At 38.5% G+C, this 24,223-nt stretch overlaps 1 protein-coding gene across 10 annotated transcripts in view; it reads left to right on the forward strand.

The window, feature by feature from the left end:
* LOC114659079 (tenascin-N) overlaps positions 1-24,223 on the forward strand; it is a 145,159-nt gene that overhangs the window by 86,083 nt on the left and 34,853 nt on the right. The window contains exons 7-15 of one of the 10 annotated variants that reach the window (XM_051933120.1): positions 690-953; positions 12,165-12,428; positions 12,726-12,989; positions 13,943-14,206; positions 14,504-14,767; positions 15,963-16,226; positions 16,557-16,820; positions 17,101-17,364; positions 17,632-17,895. In XM_051933120.1, coding sequence (XP_051789080.1) covers positions 690-953; positions 12,165-12,428; positions 12,726-12,989; positions 13,943-14,206; positions 14,504-14,767; positions 15,963-16,226; positions 16,557-16,820; positions 17,101-17,364; positions 17,632-17,895 — 2,376 coding nt within the window. Of the gene's footprint in view, positions 1-689; positions 954-12,164; positions 12,429-12,725; positions 12,990-13,942; positions 14,207-14,503; positions 14,768-15,405; positions 15,670-15,962; positions 16,227-16,556; positions 16,821-17,100; positions 17,365-17,631; positions 17,896-24,223 lie in introns of all 10 variants that reach the window. The other 9 variants (XM_051933119.1, XM_051933118.1, XM_051933123.1 and 6 more) reach the window with 9 other exon arrangements.

A 24,223-nucleotide genomic window follows, 5' to 3' on the forward strand; every position in this document is an offset into this window, starting at 1 on the left:
AAATGTGTATCAGGCCAGTTCCCATTATTCCTTTTATCTCAGTTAATCACATTTTAGATTGATAGATTCAGCCAAATTGTAAAGGTTTGACTAAATTAAATAAAAACAAATTTGGCAGCCTTTGGAATGTGTGACACAACTAATCTTTAAATTTTGCCGCAGACAATAAGACAGAGTGACCCCGGTGATCTTCAGCATAAGTCTTCCAGGAACAACCTGGACGAGTAATATTTGTCTGTAACCTCTGCTGAAAGCATACTACAGACCTATAGAAGGTCAAGCAACAGACTATTGTGAGCATGAACCTCTCAGCATGAATTCTGTCAACTAATGACCAATTACTCCTTTTATGGCAAATTCCTTTTCGCTATGGATTCCTTGCATTATCTACGTGGAATTGTTTTGTCAGCTTAAATACAACTCATTTGAGGTGGTGGTGTCTAGCTTGATGCTGTTAGTATTTGCACTTGTCCGGTGGCTAGAATGTGAAATGAAAACATACTAGTAGTATACTAGTCATAAATACCAATAATTAGCAAATGTAGTCACTGATATAAAAGCAGGCCTATTGTACATAACCCTGAATTGGTTAAACACTGTTGAAAATTAATGTATGGATGTAAAATAATTATCATAAATGGTATAAAAAGTGCAATTAGATTTTTTTCAATTATTTGTTTTATTAACAGAGCTTGATAGTCCGACTAACCTGGTAACAAAGAGTGTGACTGAAGACACAGCTACACTGTCATGGAACAAAGTATTGGCTCCTATTGATAGCTACAGAATCAGCTACTCCTCTGCAGATGGCCAGAGTCAGGAGATCTCGGTAGGTGCTGATAAGAATACTCACATGCTGACTGGGTTAAGACCTGGAGTCGAGTATACCATCTACATCTGGGCAATAAAAGGAAACCGGAAAAGTAAGAAGGCTTCAACTAAAGCGGTCACAGGTAAGCAATTCACTCTCATTTTACAAAGTCAAATGAGATTCTTCCAAGAAAGGGATAGATTTAGGAGGTTTTATTCTTTTTTGAATGAAAGCTGTTGCTATTTCAAGCTGTTGCAAGTCAGATAATATAAATCAATGTATTTTTAATTTGATGGTTATCATACAGAACTGCATGCAGCCAACTATAACTATTATATTCTTCTGAATGTTACTGGTTAAGTAGTTAAAGTACAGAACCTTTCCCATTATCTGGTTTTACAGCAATGAAGCGGCAGACCTGTGATTACCAGTAGTTCTTGTTATCATAAGTGTTCTGTGATTCTCATACATGCACACCTAAAGTAAATAGACCAAATAGTAACAAGACTTGGCATAGCAGTAATACATTTTTCTTTTGACTTAGACTTAATTTCAGATTGTTATTTATTGATTTGTATAACAGGTTTCTTTGTTATACTAAACAATAAAAAACAAAGTTCAATTTTTTTGTCCCATTAAGCAGTGTGACAGAGAACAGGTGAATGGAAATGAAAAATTCTGGGATTTCAGCAGATTATTAAACTTGCCCTGTAGGCATTATTAGTATCAGGAGGATGAAATGTATAAAATGGGCAGTTATCTTTGTTGATAGTGTCATTTATGCAACAATCTTCTGGTTTCAGTTGGAGCCAGGCTCTTAACTGTGCCCATTATGCTGAAATGAAAGAATTGTCAAGTGTAAGAGGTACCACTGTTATGGTCAGTAGTTAAAGCACTGGGTTATACGTATGTCAAGCTGTAAAGGAAAAGGATTTTATTGCTAACCATGTGATTCACAAATTTAACTGTCTTGGAGCCTGATGAAGAACTACAGTAATCTCTGTAAAGTTTGTCCTTCTGCATAAAACAGTAGCAGCTTGATAGACATGGTGAATTATTAGAAAACCAGGCTTAATAGACACGTCAGGTTCTGTTGTTCTTTTTAACTTTAATTTTATGATGGTCATCATAATGTAACCTATTGATTTATGTAATTACCCTGGCACATGCTGGCTTAGCAGTCCTTTGTGTGGGTGGGCAGGTGGCATTTTAGAGTGAAAGAAAACCTAAAATTTAGAAAATATTAGAAAACTGCATGACACACAAAAATTAGGATTATGTTTGCTTGTTTTTTCATGGACATTGTCCTAATATCTCTGTTTCATCTGTGCTATGTGTGAATGCTTTTCACTATCTATTCAGTAAGCAGTAGGGGTGTCACTGAACCTCCAAACCCCCAGACACAAGTAAATGCTACAGTCCTGAGGTTCAAATACAAGATCTTTATTTTACAATACCTCTACCAATTACTAGATTGTCTTTCACGGTAGTACAATCCGATAATGTTTTTTTTCCTCCCTCTGCACCTCCCTTGTAGTCTCATCCACACTCCTCCTGACTCTGACTCATTGAGGTAAGGTAGAAAGCTCCTTTCATGCTGGACTCAGATTGGTTTCCAGTGACCCGGCGTGACTTGTGGGGAACACTTCCAGGTTGTTTGGACACCAGGGTAGTCCTTCCCTGACAGCGCCCCCTTGCAGCACCCAGGGACCCTGACAGGATTGCACTTTTGAACTTCTCATGAACCCCTGCAGTGTCTAAGCTGGGATGCCTACAGCAGACCACTTTCACCTAACTTATAGAGGACGGAACTGCTCCTGGCCTCCTGCTTCTGTTTGTCCATCCCCTGGCACCTTCCAACTTAGCAAGAGTTCATGGCATTATCCAGCCAGGATCTCAATCTGTCCTCCAGGGCACTCACAATATATAGTTGCCACTGGGAGGCACCTTGGACCCCCTTACACAACTAAAATGACAACAGTCCTAGGTTCAAAAGAGTAAGTCTAGACAAACATTTCTTCCTCTTCTTCTGTCTCCAGTTCACCTGGGTGAGGCATAGCAATTGCTTTTCTTGCCAGACCCTGGAGTACTTCTGGAGCCACATTATTGCAGGTCAGGTGGAACCTCAAAAAGGACAGGGAAGCCTCCTTCAAGCAGCACCCTCAGGTGGAACCCAGGGACACCAAAAGGTCTGCATCTGTGGACTACAACTGCCATGCAGTGCCCTGCCAGTGCCGAAATGGGAGCCCCCACAAAGGGATGCTGCCCCCTGGAGTACTGAGGGTACACGTGTTCCTAGGAAGGGAACACCAACAATCCCAGCAAGGATTCCCATCCATTGATGCTCTCTATGAAGGCCACCTGGCCAGGTAATTAAGCACCATCCATTCCATCTGGGATGCCAGTCCATCCCTGCCTTCTGTCACAGGTGTCTGGTCACACTTATAGGTAATCTAACTATGACACCATTAAAATATCCGACTACGCCACCCAGTTTTATTAAGAGACTGGGAACTCCTGAAATTTACCAATAATAGCACACAGGTTTCTTTAAATTGGGCGGTGAGTAAACACACAATGAAAGACACAACAGTAATTTTAGAAAAAAGCAACAGTAGGTTCTATTACACAAAACAATATAAGGTACATTAAACAGATGAACACACATAACAAAAACTAAACATATCAGGAATCAATTTCCCTTTTTTTAAAAGGAAAATACACAGTCCACCCTCTAAAAGTCCGTTAAAAACAAGAATTGGAGGATACAACCTTTAGTGGTGCAGAGTCCAGTTTGGGCACTGTGTTACCCCAACACTTAATTGTTCAACTGTCCATGGATGCACTCTGTTCCCCGGCAGAAGCTGTGTCAAATTGTTGACTCCCTGTCAGCGTCTCTTCGTTGTTCCTTTTTCTTCCACCCTGGGCTCCTTGTGTGGCTGGGACCTAGGCACGCCTCATTCCTCGTCTGTCAGCTTTGCTTGGTCCTCTCATGCGGCTTCCCTCTTTCGCTGGACCCACAACTGGCGTCTCCTTGTGGAGCTGTCTCTTCCTCCCTGGAAGTAAATGTTGCTGTCCTTGTGCCTCACGTCGTACCAGCCAGGTACCCTTGTCTGCCTGTGAGCCCCCTGTGCCCTGTCTGAGTGTCTTGGCAGCGTTTCCTGTTGACTCTTCCTCCTGCCTTCTGCTGCCCAGGAGTTTATATTTAGTCCCTGCTGTTGTCAGTCCTGGACAAACAGTTTAATCAATGACACATCTAAATTGCCTGGGTTTAACAATTAATGAAAACACAAGTTAACAAAATGTATGGTTACCAAACATTAATAAGTACAGATATGCTGATTAGGAACCAATATTTCCAAGCCAGGTAAATACAGGCATCCTCCAAGGCCAGACTTCAAAGCAGTGACTCCCTTGCAAGACAGCAAATACCATTAATAAGTACAGACAGCCTTTTAACTTCTCATCCCCCAGTCCCAACAGTGGGTGCCTAATGGAACCACCCAGTGCACAAAAAAATGTAAAAGTGTCCCCCTCTGACACTTCTTTCACAATATGTATATACAAGTACAGTTTGATCAGTGTATCAATAGCCATCAGTTATGTTTGGATGTAACAACATCAGGGTGAACAAAATTTACTGAAAAAATGTAGACCAAAGATACAAATTTCTGATATTGATTCATAAATGCTGAATTTGTAAGATGTAAAGGAGCAGAGGATTTGATAAGATAACCTTGAAATGCTATCCTATGTAGCAGCCAAGATGATATCTGTGATAATAATATAAAACATCTGTGCTGCTTTAATTTCTTCTTTAATTTATAATCAAAAGGGTTACCATGAGGCATGACTGATACGTTCAGGTTAGTTTTACTCAGCAGGGGCTTTATAATTGCTGCTTTGAAGCTAGGAAAGAAAGGTATTTACTAAAGTTAATAATCAACTAATGGGGGGTTTTTATGTAGAAAGGTGCTCTTCTTGAAGCTCTCTAAGGACAAATTTCCACAATAAAATTGATCCTATAGTACAAAAAATGTAACACAAGAAAGAGAGAAGTTCAGGTAAAACACAAAGTTCAATGCAAACAGAAAAGAAACAAACCCTGTTGAGTCACAGAGCTTGACTGTACAGGCCTTGCATGCCTAGTCAGACTGCCAACCCCGATGCCCCCTACCAAGTATAAGAAAGCACTGCTTTCTCAACCTCATATCGCTGTGTTTTCTTGTCTCTAAGCTCTGATCTCTTCCACTCATCAGAGGAGCTATGTCCTCAGTTGACCCCCTGATTCTAGACTAGTTCTGTCCTTGAGGTGGATTTGCACCCCCTCCTGGTTCACTTTCTAACCAACCCCACAAACTTTTACCAGGCTTGACAGTATTTCTGCTTTGGGTACATGCATTGAGCGGCTCATGGTGCCTCTGTAAATCTGAGCCTTTATTTGCCATTAAAGGACCAGGTCTCATACTGGTGCCTATGTCCTTGAAGTTGATTTGCTAATCTGCCCCTTAGTGGGTGAGGAGGAGAGTACTAGCTGGTTTCCGATATTTTATATTTTTAGTCATATCTGCAACTGGAACCATGTGTATTGAAGTGCTGCATATACAGTACTCACGGATTAAGTTCTACCATGGATAAGTCAGAACTTGCTTTTACAGTATAATTTCTGGCATTTTATAATATCAGTCATATAAGTTGATTGCGGAAAACTCACACTATTGGTACAAAGGATTATGATATGCTAACACCCACCTGAGAGAGTAACCATCGAGCACACTGCCTTTTTTTCTATGTGGGTGCGGCAATGTGCTGTATCAGCAGGTGCTCCTAACCTCTGTCTCTCTTCCTCTATTGTGCCTAAGTGACCACATGATAATAACCATACTATTCCAAAGCAATGTTTGCACTGATTTGTGGTTTTTGTATCTCACACCCTCATACACCTTTATTGTAACAGCATCCCTTATCTATGATGGAGCGTTCGATCAGAAGAAAATAAGAAGCTGGTTTTAAATTAAACGTTGTTGAAGTAGCGAAAGAAATTGGTAACTGCGCTGCTGCAACAAAATTCGATGCGTCTGAGAAACTGATGCAAGACTGGAGGAGGCAAGAAGATGTAAAAAAAAATTAAGTGTCGCATTTTTGAACGGGCATATAAGTCGGGTCTGATTTTATGATCGATTTTTCGGGTGTCAAGACCTGACTTATATGTGAGTATGTATGGTAAATAAAAAAAATCACCATGGGTGCACACCCTTAGCAGAGTTCTGGGGGGTGCATGGGAGTTCGCCCAACCAGTCTACATGTGTTTTGTGGACTTGGAAAAGGCGTTCGACTGTGTTCCTCGGGGAATCCTGTGGGGGGTGCTCCGGGAGTATGGAGTACCGGACCCCCTGACAAGGGCGGTTCGGTCCCTGTACAACCGGTGTCAGAGCTTGGTCCGCATTGCCGGCAGTAAGTCGAACCCGTTTCCAGTGAGAGTTGGATTCCGCCAGGGCTGCCCTTTGTCACCGATTCTGTTCATAACTTTTATGGACAGAATTTCTAGGCGCAGCCAGGGTGTTGAGGGGGTCCGGTTTGGTGGACTCAGGATTGGGTCACTGCTTTTTGCAGATGATGTTGTCCTGTTTGCTTCATCAGGCTGTGATCTTCAGCTCTCTCTGGATTGGTTCGCAGCTGAGTGTGAAGCGGCTGGGATGGGAATCAGCACCTCCAAATCCGAGACCATGGTCCTCAGCCGGAAAAGGGTGGAGTGCCCTCTCAGGGTTGGGAGCGAGATCCTGCCTCAAGTGGAGGAGTTCAAGTATCTTGGGGTCTTGTTCACGAGTGAGGGAAGAATGGAGCGTGAGATCGACAGGCGGATCGGTGCGCCGTCCACAGTGATACAGGCTCTGCATCGGTCTGTCGTGGTGAAAAAGGAGCTGAGCCATAAGGCAAAGCTCTCAATTTAACGGTCGATCTATCTTCCTACCCTCACCTATGGTCATGAGCTATGGGTAGTGACCGAAAGAACGAGATCGCGAATACAAGCGGCTGAAATGAGTTTCCTTCGCAGGGTGTCTGGGCTCTCCCTTAAAGATAGGGTGAGAAGCTCAGTCATCCGGGAGGGGCTCAGAGTAAAGCCACTGCTCCTCCGCATCGAGAGGAGTCAGATGAGGTGGCTCGGGCATCTGATCAGGATGCCTCCTGGACGCCTCCCTGGTGAGGTGTTCCGGGCACGTCCAACCGGGAGGAGGCCCCGGGGAAGACCCAGGAGACGCTGGAGGGACTATGTCTCCCGGCTGGCCTGGGAACACCTCGGGATTCTCCTGGAAGAGCTAGAAGAAGTGGCCAGGGAGAGGGAAGTCTGGGCATCTCTGCTCAAGCTGCTACCCCCGCGACCCGACCTCAGATAAGCGGAAGAGAATGGATGGATGGATGGATCATGGGTGCAAAAGAGAAGTTAAATATATTATTTGTAAACTGTACATAAGATTAATCCAGCAGTCACTCAATTGGAGAAGCTCCTGATAACTGGAAATTTGCCAATGAGAGCTCAATCCAGAAGAAATGAGATCAAATGAACTCTAGTAATTAATATGTCCATAAAACCTTACTTGAGTGCTCTGTAGGATAATGGAAACTACAGTCAGAAAAATTTTAAAGCACCATATGAAACTCACAAGATCTTTACAGTGAAATTTGTTTGATTTTTTTGAACTGTAGCAGGGAAAAATGAAATGTACACCACCATGTATTTAGAATTTTAAAAAGACTTCAGTATTGTTTAAGACCAAAGATACATTTTGAAATCATTAGCATTAATGATAGGTTAGAAAAATAGATTTCAGATTGGTTAATGGGCAGGAGATGAAGAGAATGTCCTTAGGGATTTGTTTGGGGACCATTGCTTTTGCTAATTTATATTAAATGGCAAAAAGTAGCTTCTGATAAAGTGTATTTACCTAAGTTATTTGATGAAGATACCAAAGTTAGAGGTACAGAAAATACCAGAGACACTGTTGGATTCTAGGATATTGGTGACAATTATAGAACATGCATTCATCCAGAAAGTACTTCTTCACACAAAGGCTCAAGGGAAATCTAAATATGAAGCAAACTATTGGGTTATTTTGCTGGGGTGAAGATCCTGAAAGCTTCTAAAAGTATAAACATTAAGTATTAACTAAACAAATAGTATGAAGCAATAAATGGACTCCTCACATTTGTAAAATGTATGGTCTTATTTGTGCATTTAAAGAAAAAAAGGGAAAAATAACATAATTTTATTTATTTATTATTTTTTTTATAATTTTATTGATTTTATTATAATTATTCCATACAAATAGATCAATTTTTACAAACAAAAATAGGATTGAAAACAAATCAACCCCCACCCCTGAGAAAGAGAGCATGGCCAACAGACCAAAACTTAAACTCATCAATTTATTTATTTTTACTATTTTTATTACAGATAAATGGAGAAGAAAAAGAAATGGGGAGAGAATGTACTTCCTCAGTGATTTAAGAGCTTATTCTAAAATATTATTGATTAGATACTGACAGGTTTTGAAAACGTTCTGCACAGATCCTCTAAGTGAGAATCAGTTTTTTTCCAATTTCAAATAGTATATAACATCAGTTACCCACTGAGTTAAAAGAGGAGAGTTAGGATTCTTCCAGTTTAGCAAAATAAGTCTGCGTGCCAATAGTGTAGTGAAGGCAATCACAGTTTGTTTGTCCTTCTCCACTTTAAGTCCATCTGGAAGAACACCAAACACAGCTATTAGTGGATTAGGAGGGGTTGGGACACCAAGGTTGTGTGAAAGGCACAATTTTTGCCTAGAATGATGTTAATTTGGTGCAGGCCCAAAACATGTGACCCAGTGAGGCTGGAGCTTGATTGCAGCGTTCACAGGTTGGATCTTGCCCTGGAAACATTTTGGATAATTTTAAGCAAGACAGATGTGCTCAATATATAATTTTGAGTTGAATAATTGTATGCTTTGCGCATATGGAGCTTGAATGAATTCTCTGCATTGCTACCTTCCACTCCTTTTCTGATATGTTGAGTGAGAGATCCTTTTCCCATTGTCCTCTTGGATCTTTGAAAGGGAGGGACTGTAAAATGTTTTTATATATTGCATAAATACTGTCTGAGTCCTCGAGACTGAGCAATATTTTTTCCAGCATAGAGGAAGGTGGGAGATGGGGAAAATCGGGCAGGTTCTGTTTGACAAAGTTTCTAATTTGAAGATAGTGAAAGAAATGTGTTGCTGGAAAATTAAATTTGTAATGTAATTGTTCATAGGATGCAAAGATGTTGTCTATATAAAGATCTCTAAGCAATTTAATCCCAAATTTTTTCCAGATATTAAAAACTGCATATGTTTGCGAGGGTTGAAAAAGGTGGTTCTCATGCAGAGGTGCCACAGATAAAAGATTCTCTATCTTAAAATGCTTTCTACATTGGTTCCATATTCTGAGTGAGTGAAGCACAATTGGGTTATTTGTATATTGGCTATATCTTGCAAAGTAATGTAATTTTAGCATGATTACAAAATGCATCCTAAAGGTAAAACGATGTATACAAAAAGTTTCCATTACAATGTTACATTTTTAAGTGAGATGAGTGAAACATTTGTAGTTCCTAGCAAACATATGTAATAAATAAGTTCAAAAAGACGAGAGCAGTGGGTGAAATCTGCATGTGCCACCTTCAGGTGCCATTTGTGTAGTTATTCATACTCTAAAAGTATTATGGACCTGTTCAAAATTAAAAGGCATTCAGAAGGTTTGAGAAGTAAAATGAAAATGACAAGCTAATGTTAGGCTCAGATGATAGAAGGTGTGCAGTCACAACTTGTATAAGCAATAAAATATAAACAATTTTGTAACAAATATAAATAGTCCAAAATGAAAAACACTTCATTTTAGGAATATGAAAATTCCAGACTCATTAAAAAGGTGTTATTGATTCTCTAATGTGTAGCCTCCTCCCAGTTCCTCCAGTACACTTAAACATTATCTTTTTCATGTATGACTTTGTTCCTGATGTCAAACATGTTTACAAGCAGTTACATGTTCAGCTTATGCTTAGGTCAAATACCACAAGTAACAGAAAAATGGTCAACAAACAGATCTGCCAATGCAGTCAGTGAGCCTGCACTTGTGAGAAATCATGTAGGAATCTATAAAGAAAAATCTACTGGCACCATGGAATTGCAGAATTCAGAATGCAGAATACTATTGATTTTCTAAGAATTCAATAAAGAGCAATGGCAAAGGCATAGGCAAGGAAATGCAGGGTTTGCATTTGAGTTCTATGAATTAATTGCTGAATTTAAAGGTTAATATAACATTTTAAAAGCAACATAGGAAAAAGGCACATGATGAATAAATTAATAAATAATGGTATACAAACAAAAACTAGCCAGTAGTTTGTGTAAGGACAACTAATAACTGGATATTTATCTCAATATGGACTCTCAGGTGTTTGGAAAGCCATATTGAGCTAAAATTTGAAGTTTCTCTGGTCATTATGAAGAAGAAGTTTTCTTTTAAATAAGTTTCAATTAACGACAAAGGCAAAAAAGTGAAAAAGTACCTGAATATGGTCCCTCCTGTTTTGGACTACAACGGGTATGAAAAGAATAAAATTTCACACTCCGCAGAACTTAACAGCCTAACCAGTTCTGTTACCAAGAGAGGATCAGAAGGCATAGTAACATTGTTCTAGAAGAATGTTCATATCCCACTGATGACTGCAAAATTGTACTGATCAACTTAGTTGAGCAGAACCCAGAATTCTCTGTAGGTTCCAGCATAACTCTCATAACTCTCATAAATTCACTGCGCTGAGGCCGAAGTGGAATATACTGTTTTACATTTGTGTCATAATGGGAAATCAGATTAGCAGTGATGGGTAAACGTCATGTATGTTTTAGTATATTGCAACTTTTAGCTCATATGAAGGGAAGAGATGTTTGATGATAACAGTAAACAAAGATAAAGATTACATTTCACAGCAATCATGTTGCAGTAGCAGATATCAGCAGCAGGTGTCTTGATAACATTCTTTTGACTAAAATGAGGATTTTAATTCTCAGTGCTGTTAGCAGAACATTCCATAGTTTGCTCACTTAAGAAGCTGTCATACACATACTGTTCAGTATAATTATTTAATAATAATTATAGCAGGGATGCCTGGCTGTCACTCTGGTTGGAAAAAAGTGAAACAATATCCATTTATTATTTGGCAATCAATGTATTATTTGTACATTGTTCAAATGTCAAATTGCCATTATTAATGAATAACGGATTAAAGTTGCTACAAATCATTTGGAGTGCCTTATGATACATAACGTTTTTCGTTTCACGATTAGGAGCAAGAACGTATAAATTCTTTCCTGATCCTACTCTGGAAGAGGTGACATATAGCTGTGAAAAACGCGGTTCTTTGAGGTAAACTCCAGTAACTTTAAGTGATTGTCCTTACGCCTAATTTATGGACATCACAAATGTAAAACATACTGAAAATTGAAGTTGTTTGAATTCGAAACGGAGTTCATTGGAAATCATAGGTATATGCTGAATGAAAAAATCCTCTCCATTTCCAGTTCTGGTTAGAAAAGTAGCTTTGATTACGTGTGGATGACATGACAGTGTTCCCATGTTTCTCATAATCTTGATATATAATTTTTTCCGAATTAAATTAGAATTTACTGTTCTAGGGTTTTCCTTGATTTTTTGAATCACGCTCACACATTTGAATTTTTTTATTAATCACCAAAACTGAAGCTTTTGGATATTTACTCTTCCTCTTATTTGGTGATTGCGTTTTGACGAACATCAGGACAGACAAACTTTCTTGCTCATTTATTATATGTAATAACATTAACTGTATCACACTAAACCAAAAAAAATGTGTTAGAGCTAAGTCAAGTGAAGGGCATGCAACACCAAGGGGATCAATAATAAGGAGATAAACATTACAAGTCCACAATGAGGCTACTGAATATGTATGGAGACAGAAGGAGTGTCGTCAGAGCTTAAACAGTTAAAGCGCTATGCATTATAAAGAGGATATGAAGACATTAGTGGCATGTTTTTAGAAGTGGTCCAATGGTCCCATCAACCAAATATATAAAAACACTATACAGTTGCACCAAAATTTTTGTGAAACAAGTTATAATATATCTGTAATCAGAAAAGTGACAAGATTGTCATAAGGTGAATATAAAAATTAAAGCTTATTTAATGAAAAAGTGGGGTGAGAAAACATCAGGATATTATACCTTTGTTTTTAATTATCATCTACTTAACTATCAAAGACGAGTCATAATAAATGGTAAGATAATTTGCTGCTTCACAGACCTTGATGGCCCCACCAATTTACTAACAATGAGTGTCACAGAAGACACAGCCATGCTTTCCTGGAACAAAGCACTTGGCCCAGTTGATGGCTACAGGATCAGCTACTCTTCAGCAGATGGCCACAGTCAGGAGATATTAGTAGGAGCTGAAAAGAACTCTCATAAACTGACTGGACTAAGACCAGGAGTGGAGTATGTAGTTAACATGTGGGCTGTGAATGGAAACCAGAACAGTAAGAAGATCTCAACAAAAGCTACCACAGGTAACAGCTTTAAGCTAAGAGCAGCATGCGCCCAAACATGCATGGAGAATGTACAGGCGGAGGATTTACAGCAGGCAATTGCAAATTGTGCAGCGCTTTCCAAGCAAAATGCTAGAAATACAAATACATCTTTAAAGTGGGTGTGTTTTTTAAACTTAATTGCATGAGTGGAGAAATGCTTTAGATAATGAACAAAAAGGAATGCAAACAGTATGAAAGATGATGTGGCTGGCCATCATCTTTAGAACTTTTGAAAGGAGTTGGTGATAAGCGGTAAGAAAATCTACTGCTTCACAGACCTCGACAGCCCAACCAATTTACTAATAAAGAGTGTCACTGAGGATGCAGCCTTACTATCCTGGAACAAAGTATTGGCACCAGTTGATGGCTACAGGATCAGCTACTCCTCAGCAGATGGGCAGAGCCAGGAGATATCAGTGGGTGCTGAGAAGAACTCTCACAAACTGAGAGGACTGAGACCTGGAGTGGAGTATACGGTGTATGTGTGGGCTGTGAAGGGAAACCAGAACAGTAAGAAGAGTTCAACAAAAACTACTACAGGTAATGGCTCTAAGCCAAGTGTAGCATGCATGTTAGTTATTTACAGACGTGGATTTACAGCAAGTAATTGCAAATTACTCTGTTTTACAAGAGGAACTTTGCAAATACAACTGCAGTCTTAAAACCAGTCTTTTTAAAATTAAATTCCAGGAAGTCATGATGGTGGCATAGGTGTTAGTGCTGTTGTTTCCTGTAACTTAAATGCTGTCACTGTGGAACTGGCACAGTCTCTCCATGCCTGAATGTTTTTTTCTCTGGGCCCCCTGATTTCTGACTGCATCCTAAAAACATATTTAATTATTTGCTTAGAGACTCTGAACTGGCCTAGCATGAGTGTGATTGTATTAAGTGTGAATGTATCCAAGAATGAACGGACATCCAGTCTGATTTGGTCAAGCATTCTACCGAGTTCTGCTGAGTTAGTCACCGGAACCCCACAATACTGTAACTAAAAAAAAACAATAGATGGATGAATGTTTTGCATGTCTGAAGCAGAACCTCAATACACGACTAAAGCAAAAACATTTTTGTAGTGTAATCAATTTCCTCCATGGGGTTGGACTGCTGCCTTGCAGTTAGAAGACCTGGGTTCACTTCCCAGGTCCTCCCTGCGTGGAGTTTGCATGTTCTCCCAGTGTCTGCGTGGGTTTCCTCCGGGCGTTCAAGTTTCCTCCCACAGTCCAAAAGACATGCAGGTTAGGTGGATTGACGATTCTAAATTGGCCTTAGTGTGTGGGTGTGTTTGTGTGTGTCCTGCGGTGGGTTGGCACCCTGCCTGGGATTGGTTCCTGCCTTGTGCCCTGTGTTGGCTGGGATTGGATCCAGCAGACCCCCGTGACCCTGTGTTCGGATTCAGCGGGTTGGATAATGGATGGATGGATGGGTTGGACTGCACTTGTAAACCTTCAAAAGGCGATAGTGAAATGTTTGTAAAAAAATCTACTGCTTCACAGACTTCGACAGCCCCTCCAATTTACTAACAAAAAGTGTAACGGAAGACACCGCCACACTTTCCTGGAACAAAGCATTTGCCCCAGTTGATGGCTACAGGATCAGCTATTCTTCCAAAGATGGGCAAAGCCAGGAGATTTCAGTAGGAGCTGAAGAGAACTCTCATACTCTGACTGGACTGAGACCTGGGATGGAATATACGGTCTATGTTTGGGCTGTGAAAGGAAATCGTAATAGTAAGAAGATCTCAACAAAAGCTACTACAGGTAACGGCATTAAGCACCCAAATATGCATGGAGAATGCACAAGCAGTGCACTTAAAGCAGGCAATCGCAAATTGTGCAGTGTTTTCCAAAAAATGGCTTGATTATAACAACTTCTTCAAAATTTGTGTGTTTTTTTTAATTTAATTGCATGCATGGGACCAACGCTTAATTACTGCAGATAATGAAATTGAAGGAATGTAAGCAGTGTAAAAAATTTTATCTGTGAATCTGGCCATCAAGTTTTGATTCCTTAAAAGAAGTTGTTAACACATAATAAGAAAATGTACTGCTTCGCAGACCTCGACAGCCCCACAAACTTACTAACAAAAAGTGTCACAGAAGACACAGCCACACTTTCTTGGAATAAAGTACTGGCCCCAGTTGATGGCTACAGGATCAGCTACTCCTCAGCTGATGGGAAAAGCCAGGAGATATCCGTGAACACTGAGAAGGACTCTCATAAACTGACAGGACTGAAACCCGGGGTGGAATACACAGTCAACATCTGGGCTGTGAAGGGAAACCAGAACAGTAAGAAGAGTTCAACAAAGGCTACTACAGGTAATGGCTTGAAGCCAACTGCAGCATGCATGTAATTATACAGTATACAGAAGTGGATATGCAGCAAGTAAAAGCAAATTACTCTGCATCTTAAAAGAACAATTTTCCAAATATAACTACAGATTGAAAAAGGGACTTTTTAAAAAGAAATAATGCATAGCCATCATGGTAGCACAGTGGTCAGTACTGCTTCTTTCAAGGATCTAATCATTGTCTTTGTAGAATTTGCACAATCTCTTCATCTTTGAATGAGTTTTTCTCCAGGCTCCTTGACTTCTTACTGCATCCTAAGGACATGCTTGTAGTAGTTGTTCAGACTCTAAATTGGCCTGACATGGGTGAGTGTGGGTTGAACGTGAACGTATCCAAAAGTTGACGGGTGTCCTCTCTAGGGCTGATTCTGTGATTTACATGATTCTACTGAGATGGGCAATAGCTCCCCATAATGTCTGAATCACAAAACTAGGTTTAAAAATAGATGAGTGGATGGATACTTTGCTAAACCTACTGTGTATAGATGCAAAAAAAATAAGAAATTAAAGCAGTGTGAAAAGGTTTGCTTTATGAGGCTAGTCAGCATTTTATGGACCTTCAAAAGGAGATGGTAATATATTGGTAAGAAAATCTCTGTTTCACAGACCTCGACAGCCCCACCAATTTACTTACAAAGAGTGTGACAGAGGACACAGCCACACTTTCCTGGAATAAAGTACTGGCCCCGGTTGATGGCTACAGAATCAGCTATTCCTCAGCAGATGGGCAGAGTCAGGAGATAACAGTTGGTGCTGAGAAGAACTCTCATAAATTGACTGGACTGAGACCCGGAGTGGAGTATAGAGTCTATGTGTGGGCTGTGAAGGGAAACCAGAACAGTAAGAAGGCCTCAACACAAGCTACTACAGGTAATAACGTAAAGCTAAGTGCAGCATGCACCCAAACATGCTTGGAGAATGTGCAGGCAGTGGATTTACAACAGATAATTGTAAACTGTACAGCTCTTTCTAGGATAAAATGGTAGAAATACATTTACGCCTTTACATTTTGTGTGTTTTATAGTGTAAATGCATGTGTGGGACAAATGATTTAGTAAGTAATGAAAAAGAAGGAATGAAAACAATATGAAAGATTGCATTTGTGAGGCTGGCAAGCATCTTTTGATCCTTCTAAAGTGGTAAGAAAATCTACTGCTTCACAGACCTGGACAGCCCCACCAATTTACTAACTAAGAGTGTCACTGAGGACACAGCCACACTTTCCTGGAATAAAGTACGGGCCCCAGTTGATGGCTATAGGATCAGCTACTCCTCTCCAGATGGGCAGAGTCAGGAGATATCAGTGGGAAATGAGAAGAATTCTCATAAACTGACAGGACTGAAACCCGGGGTGGAGTATACGGTCTATCTGTGGGCCGTGAAGGGAAGACAGAGCAGTAAGAAGACCTCGACAAAATCTACTACAGGTAATGGCTTTCAGCTGAGTGCAGCATGCGCCCAAACATGCATGGCAAATGCACAGGCAGTGGATTCACATCAGGCAATTTTATATTGTGCACCATTTAAAAAGAACGACAAATACTTTTTTAAAAATGTGTTTTACAAACCTTAACACAATTGCATGTGTCCAGCAAAACAGTCAGGCACGGAAATTAAAAAAGGAATTTAAACAATGTAAATGCTATGCTTGCTAAAGCGGGTAAGTATCGTCTAATGTAAAATGACCTTTCAAACAACTTTGATTTTGAAAATGACCTCATGATAAGTGAATGGTAAGAGAATGTACTGCTTCACAGATCTAGACAGTCCTACTAATTTACATACAAAGAGTGTCACTGAGGACACAGCCACGCTTTCCTGGAACAAAGTTTTGGCTCCAATTGATGGCTACTGGATTAGCTACTCCTCAACAGATGGTCAGAGCCAGGAGATATCTGTAGGAGCTGAGAAGAACTCTCATAAACTAACTGGACTGAGACCTGGAGTGGAGTATACAGTCTACCTGTGGGCTGTGAAGGGAAGCCAGAGCAGTAAGAAGGCCTCAACAAAATCTACTACAGGTAACGGCTTTAAGATGAATGCAGCATGCGCCCAAAATGCATGGCAAATGTGCAGGCAGTGGATTCACAGCAGGCAATTTCAAATTGTGCACCATTTAAAACAAACAATAAATACACTTTTTAAATGTGTTTTAAAAATCTTAATGGAGTTGCATGTGTTCAATGAAATTAAGAAGGAACTTAAAAGCTGTTCATGTTTGCTAATGCTGGTAAGTATAGTCTAAACCTTTAAAAATGACCTCATAATAAGTGAATAGTAAGACGGTGTGCTGCTTCACAGAGCTAGACAGTCCTACCAATTTACATACAATGAGTGTCACTGAGGACACAGCCACACTTTCCTGGAACAAAGTTTTGGCCCCAGTTGATGGCTACAGGATCAGCTACTCCTCAGCAGATGGGCAAAGCCAGGAGATCTCAGTGGGACCTGAAATGGATTCTCACAAGCTGACTGGACTTAGGCCTGGAGTGGAATACACGGTTAACATCTGGGCTGTGAAAGGAAGAAAGACCAGTAAGAAGGCCTCAGCTAAAGCCACGACAGGTAACAATTTTCAGCTAAGCATGTATGGAGTACTACAAGCAATCGCTATTTATGGAATGCATGCAAGAGACGCTAATACAATATGTATATTGTGGAACATTCTATTTGTGAGATATTTCAGGAAAGGCAAACTATTTTTGATACATTTTCAAGTATAATCATTCAAAAAATAAGCATCGATTCCAAGCAGTTTTAGAGCATTTTCCCCTCAGGTGTCTGACCAGCATCTTCTCTGATCTGAGGGTAAAAAAATGTATTACTTCGCAGATATTGACAGCCCAACTAATTTGGTGGCAACAAGTGTGACTGAGGACACAGTTGCGCTGTCCTGGAACAAAGTACTGGCTCCAGTGGATGGGTACAGAATCAGCTACATCTCGGCAGATGGGCAAAGTCAGGAGATCTCAGTGGGAGCAGAAAAGAACTCCCACAAGCTGACTGGGCTCAGACCTGGAGTGGAGTATACTATCTACATCTGGGCGGTGAAAGGAAATCGAAAAAGCAAGAAGACGTCCACCAAAGCTACAACAAGTAAGCATAGTGCGGTCTAGGCATGTGCATTCCAGGCTCTTTCAATCTTTGATATAATTATAGTAATCTATTTCACAAAACTAATAGCTTTGTGTTTATTTTTAAATTGATGGACATTCCCTAAAGTGTTTTTATTTTAACTAGTATAGTGAAAAGTCAAGCAAAATGACACCTTTTATTGGCTAACTAAAATGATTACAATATGCAAGCTTTCGAGGGAACTCAGATACCTTCATCAGGCCTGAGTTGCCTCGAAAGTTTGCATATTGTAATCTTTTTAGTTAGCCAATAAAAGGTGTCATTTTGCTTGACTTCTCACTACATTCATAATGGCTAACATGGTACAACACCCTAGTATTATCAACTAGTATAGGAAAATAAAGTACAGGTAGGTAGCAATAACAGGGAAAAAAACAAAATCAACAAGGTCAAAGAAGGAGGAAAAGAGGAATTTCCACAAACATAAATGAAATAATTGCTACTTGAGTCAAAGCAGTATAAGCCCCAAACAAGGAATTGGTAGTAATAGAAAAATATGTAATTTTATACCACACCAAGTGCTAAATAGGTGTGTACTGAGTTTGTGATCTTGTGCAAGTTTTAAATTACAAATCTTAAATAACACAGTGACATTTGACATGTTGATTTTATCTTTCAAACTGACCGCTACTTACCTTATTTGTTTCATCAGGAATCACATAAATTATACACAAATGACAAGTCTAACGTAAAGAACCCAATGGAAGATTTCCTTTTGAGAGATGCCTAGTAATAGTAATAAAAAGGGAGTTTGATTTTAATATTATCAGAACTCAAGAAGTAAGAATGTCCATTTTCCTGTCCACCCAGTGCCAGCTCCATTCATCCAAGCTGATGCCCCAATATGGTGGCTCATTTAACATTGCTGGTGGTGAGAAAAGTCATATCTTAGAGGCATTCTATTTTCAAGATTTTATTAACAGCTGTGGTGTGATGTTCTCTTCCCCAAATCTAAAGTAATTGACTACCTCTCCATCTTGAATTGGTGGCTGTCCCTTCTAGTCATTTTATCTCTAAAATGCATGTGGTTTAGTAGTCAGTCTGCGGCTGCATAAATTACTCATTCTGTGGAGCTTCTACATTTACACACACCAGCTATAAAGCTGCATCTGTATGGCCAGTCCTACAGGTCATTCTATCACCCATTAATCCCTTCTAGTTATATTTTTTTAGTATGGAGTGACAAAGGAGGTTCAAACATGGATTAGGACACCATCCATCCACACCATACACTTGTGAAAACACTCGCACTAGTTTAGATTTGCCAATGAAGCTAACCACAATGATGGAAGAAACCTAATCGGCAACGGGTAACCTGCAAATTCTGGAAGGACACAGGAACTCTTCTCAGAAGGCAATGATTTAAAATATAAAAAAGATACCATTTTATTAATTGAGTAAGCATTATAATATACAGTGCTCAAGTTGTATTGTAGTAACAAAGTAATTATTACAGTAAAAATGAGCTATACTTATTGGATGAGGCAAAGATGGCAAAATTTTTCACCTCCTATCCACTTGCATAAATAAAATAGAAAAGTGTTCCCAATGGACTGAGAAATATATTTTACTGACTCGCTACACTGGTTCATTTTTTATTCCAAAAAGTTGGTAAAGGTAATAGCAATTTTATTCTATCACTTCCTGCATGCATGTAGGGGTAGCACAGTAGTTCATCAGTTAGTGCTACTGCTTTATGGTTCGAGATGACCGAGTGTCACACCAAAGTTTGCACATTTAACCTGAGTTTTTGTTCTCTTTGTGCACCAATTTTATTCTAACATCTAAAAGACACTCAAGTTAGGCTGATTGGTAATTAAAATGGTCTCATTGGATGCCAGAGTGAGTGTGTCTTATGATAGACTGAAACCCCTTCCATGGCCGTTTGTTGCCTTTCACTCAGTGACATTAAGATTGGCACCAGGTCCTGGGGACCCCAAAATAGAATTAAGAGCATTCTTTCAATGTGTGGATGAATGTGTAAAAATCTTCATCAACCTAATTATTTCTATTTTTTGCATGGCTGCTTACAACAGGGCGGAAAAATACTGAAAAAAGATTATGACAATCTAGCCATGAGTTGCCTATTTTAATATGACATATTTTCTCATAACGGTGGCCAGATATGACACATCTGAGGAGATTTACTATTCAGCTTTCTGTAAAAATAGTTTTTTTTTTCAAAATACCTATGGATAAGTTTGAATACACTGTTATCAAAATCATATGGTCACTACTGCTGCTGCTGTGAACAGTCTTTTATTTAAAAGGTGCTGTATATTTCATGCTTCTGCTACCATCTGCCAAGAAGCAGCTTTCCATGATATAGCACATATAATGTAAGAGGAACAGAGTTTATAATACTAACATGGCTATAACAGAGAGGAGACATGGAGGAGTGCAAGAGCACCTTCCCACTCAGGATAAAAACACAAATACACACCACATCTGTAGAGAATGAAACAATAACATATTAAAAGTAAAAAGTGATATCAGAACAACCTCATCAGTTGCAGACAAGTAGAATACAGCACAGAAAGAAATTTGTTTTTGCTTTAGCAGAGTCTCCATGTGTTCACCATGTCATGCAGCTTCCATTCAGCTATACCCAGAATTTAGGGAAGTGGGGACTACTGCAGAAAATGTGTAAAGGTTTTCTCTTAGTGAATCATTTACATCATGTCACCTGCTGACTTAATCTTTGAACTTAGAGGTTAGGAGTGGTGACGTCTTTATTGACTGTTTCACTGAGAGCTTTATTTTTGTATTTTTTGTGTATTATTATTGAAATAATAAAGGGAAAATGATTTCCATAGGACCAACTATGTGCTTTTGTCTGTATTAAAAGTCTTGAATGTTTAAGTCTGCCATCTGTAGCTCATGTAACTCTCCTGCCTTCATAGAAGACAAAGTCTGCGAATGTTGTCTTGATTTCAAGAAACACTGCAATCTTCCAAACCTCAAGAGCTTCACTAAAGTTCAAGCTTCCTCATGATATAGGGTAGCTTATTCTAATGTCTTCTGGTATAATACGCCACCGTGGCTGTCTGTTTGTCTGTCCAGAATTTTAAATCACCTGTAGCTCGAAAACTGTTTGACCTATTGACCTGAAATTTGGTACACATATACTACATGACCTCTACTGTCCGCTTTTGGGGTGATGATTGTTATTCCTCTTTTTATTTTTATTTTATTTTATTGTAGAATCAACTCTCTGCAGCGGGCAGCATTGCGGCCATGCGGCACATGTGTATGGGCACCATTCTCATCCCTACCACCTTCGCCGTCACTTACCCTACCTCTTCATATCTTGAATCATTCTTGAGGCAGATTGAACACTTAAGTGCCAGCTTAAGTGAAAAATTAAAGAAAAACATACTAAGTAATTGCAATACAAACACTGATTCAATCAGTTTTAACGTGAAAAGATGCCAACTAAGGGTGGAGAAAAGAAGAGCTGCTCAGGAAGCAGCAAGCGCATCATCTGAGCAAATGAATGTTAAACATACAGAGAAAGAGGATGAAAAGTATAAGTCAAATGTATTCACTGCACGTTATCGTGTAGTCTGCTGTTACTGGTTCTGAATATTTTCTTTAGCAGATATCACATCCTAGTCAGCACATACAGTATCTGTACCTGTAACATCTCCTTCAATAATAATAATAATAATAATAATATATTTATTAATATATATATATATATATATATATATATATCATTTAGCACCATGCAAATATGTCCAGTTAGTTCACACACTGAGTCAGTGGTGGGCACTGACAGTCCAGTGCTTTAATTACTAAGGCCACATCATGCCATATTATGACTTAATATACTGTATTACAATTTCTTTAAATCATTTAATTTTTTATATATTTTATTTATCACAATGATATATTACTACTTTCTTTTACAAATATATACATTTTCATATATATATATATATATATATATATATATATATATATATATATATACATACACAGTATAATATATATATATAACCAGGAAATAAGAGCAGGTTGGATTTTTCAAAGAAAAAGAAAAAAGACCAGCCTGTGACATGAGAGTGCTTTACTTGGACTAATTTTTACAGAAATGCACAACTGTCAGAACAAACATCATTAAACATGTCTTTATAGTAATAATAAAACCAATACTGATATGAAATATTCTAATTACAAGGAGCACTCAGATAACTTGACATTTATTACTGCTTCCTAATGAGTTAATTAATTGTAATCCTATGGATGTAAATTTAAAGACTGTAATTACAAATTTTGAACAAATGTTATTTATCAAAGGTAACATTTCACTTTGCCATGTCACTATCAACATATTTTGAGAGGTGTTGTGGTAATGTGACTTTGTTTCAATACATGTTCTGTTTAATGACAAGCATGTCTGTGATACCAATTTTGGTCAGCAGGTGGTGCAATAGTCATAGTTCTATATCTGTAGTGACCCAGAGCAATGGCACTGTGAAAAATCTCAATATACTCAGGAAAGCAAATTATTTTTACAAGAAACACATTCAGTGAGTGTGACAAGGCTAACCGTAACACAGACAGCTACACTATAATGTTACTTAAATGTTTTCTGTCACTCCCAATGTAGCTTGTTATTAAACAAGATAAACAATTACATGGAATTTCCTTTTTAATGGTCAGGAATCGTAATTTGATTTTACCCAGATCTGAACATTTTATGTTTCTAAAATGTTTACAATAGTCAGCTTTGATTTTTATGTGATCCTGCCTCCTGTTTTCTTTGTCTAATGTGAGATTTCTTTCACTTCTTTCAGATGATCTTCTCTTAAATTATATTTGATTGAGTGATATATGCTGTGACTTGTGGGTTATTATTTATAATTGGATGATGTCTGACATGGATTTAGTGAGTCGCTCTGCATTACAGTTATAATAAAAGAATATTTTTAAACCTAAGTCTTTTATCTAACAATACTGCCAAAGGGCATTACCTTTTTTACATACATTTTTTCAATTTCTAGATAATAATATGTACTATCTATCTATCTATCTATCTATCTATCTATCTATCTATCTATCTATCTATCTATCTATCTATCTATCTATCTATCTATCTATCTATCTATCTATTCTGTTTAATCTTACATGATATTTTATTCTGTGTTTCAATCCATTTCTTAATACATCTTCCAAGTATTGTGTTTGGCACTTTATTGTTTTGGAATTTGATTTAGCAATGTGGTTTATGTTGTATTTGATGATAATATGAATATACACAAAGATAGGTTCTGTCAATACAATTTTATGTATATTTATTATTTCCATTTGTTTGTTGTTTTAAAATGTGTGCATATTTGCAACAGTTTTAAACTTTGGGGTTATTAACTGTATGTGTTTCTCTCTTTGCTAGCTACATTTTCTGGGGGTGTTATTTTTAAATTTACCAATGGGTTTTGACTTTTTCCATTGTCAAATACAAGAAATACAATATTTTCTTGTGTCTTGTTGCATCTGGTTGTTGGCCATGTTTAAATGACACGTTAGTACTGAGCTGTAAGCATGTCCTGTAGTTTCATATGAGCAGGCCGGTACTGAATGCGTGACACACACACCAGTGTGCAGAGCCTGAGGTCTCCGACAACTCATTACCCTTAAGAGTGCAAAGCAGTGCACCAGACACCAAAACATCTTTCTTTCCATTTTGTAAGATTAGTGTGCTTATTTTGTCAGATGATCTTCAATTATGGGTGAAGTAGTTTGGCACTATTTAAATATGAGATTTTTTAAACTAATGCTTTTAAATTGAAGTTGATTCAATATACTGTAAATATATGACAGAGAGACATTGTTAACTGAGAACACAGATACCAGATTAAAAAATGCTTTGATCTCAGTAGGAAACTAAAGAAGCACAACAATCATACAGTACTATTAATTACAGATGCATAAGACAAGCCGTTAAATATACATGTAGGTACACATTAGTGCACTAAGGCTGGGTCCTCTTATAAACTTTCAGACCTAAACAAAATGACAGTACAATTCAACAGCAAATTTCATGTAGCTTTGAAGATATAGTGTATTTCTCTTACTTCACAAATACAGTCATATTAAAAAGCTTGGGAACACCTCTCAGCCTGCATAATAATTTACTCTACTTTCAACATTTCCTAGGAACATCTGAGTACTGGGGTGTTTTCCGAAAAAAGATTTTTAGTGAAGCAGTATTTAGTTGTATGAAATGAAATCAAATGTGAAAAACTGGCTGTGCAAAAATTTGAGTCCCCTTGTAATTTTGTTG

Source organism: Erpetoichthys calabaricus, chromosome 10, assembly GCF_900747795.2.
Source record: "Erpetoichthys calabaricus chromosome 10, fErpCal1.3, whole genome shotgun sequence".
Classification (NCBI taxonomy): Eukaryota; Metazoa; Chordata; class Cladistia; order Polypteriformes; family Polypteridae; genus Erpetoichthys; species Erpetoichthys calabaricus.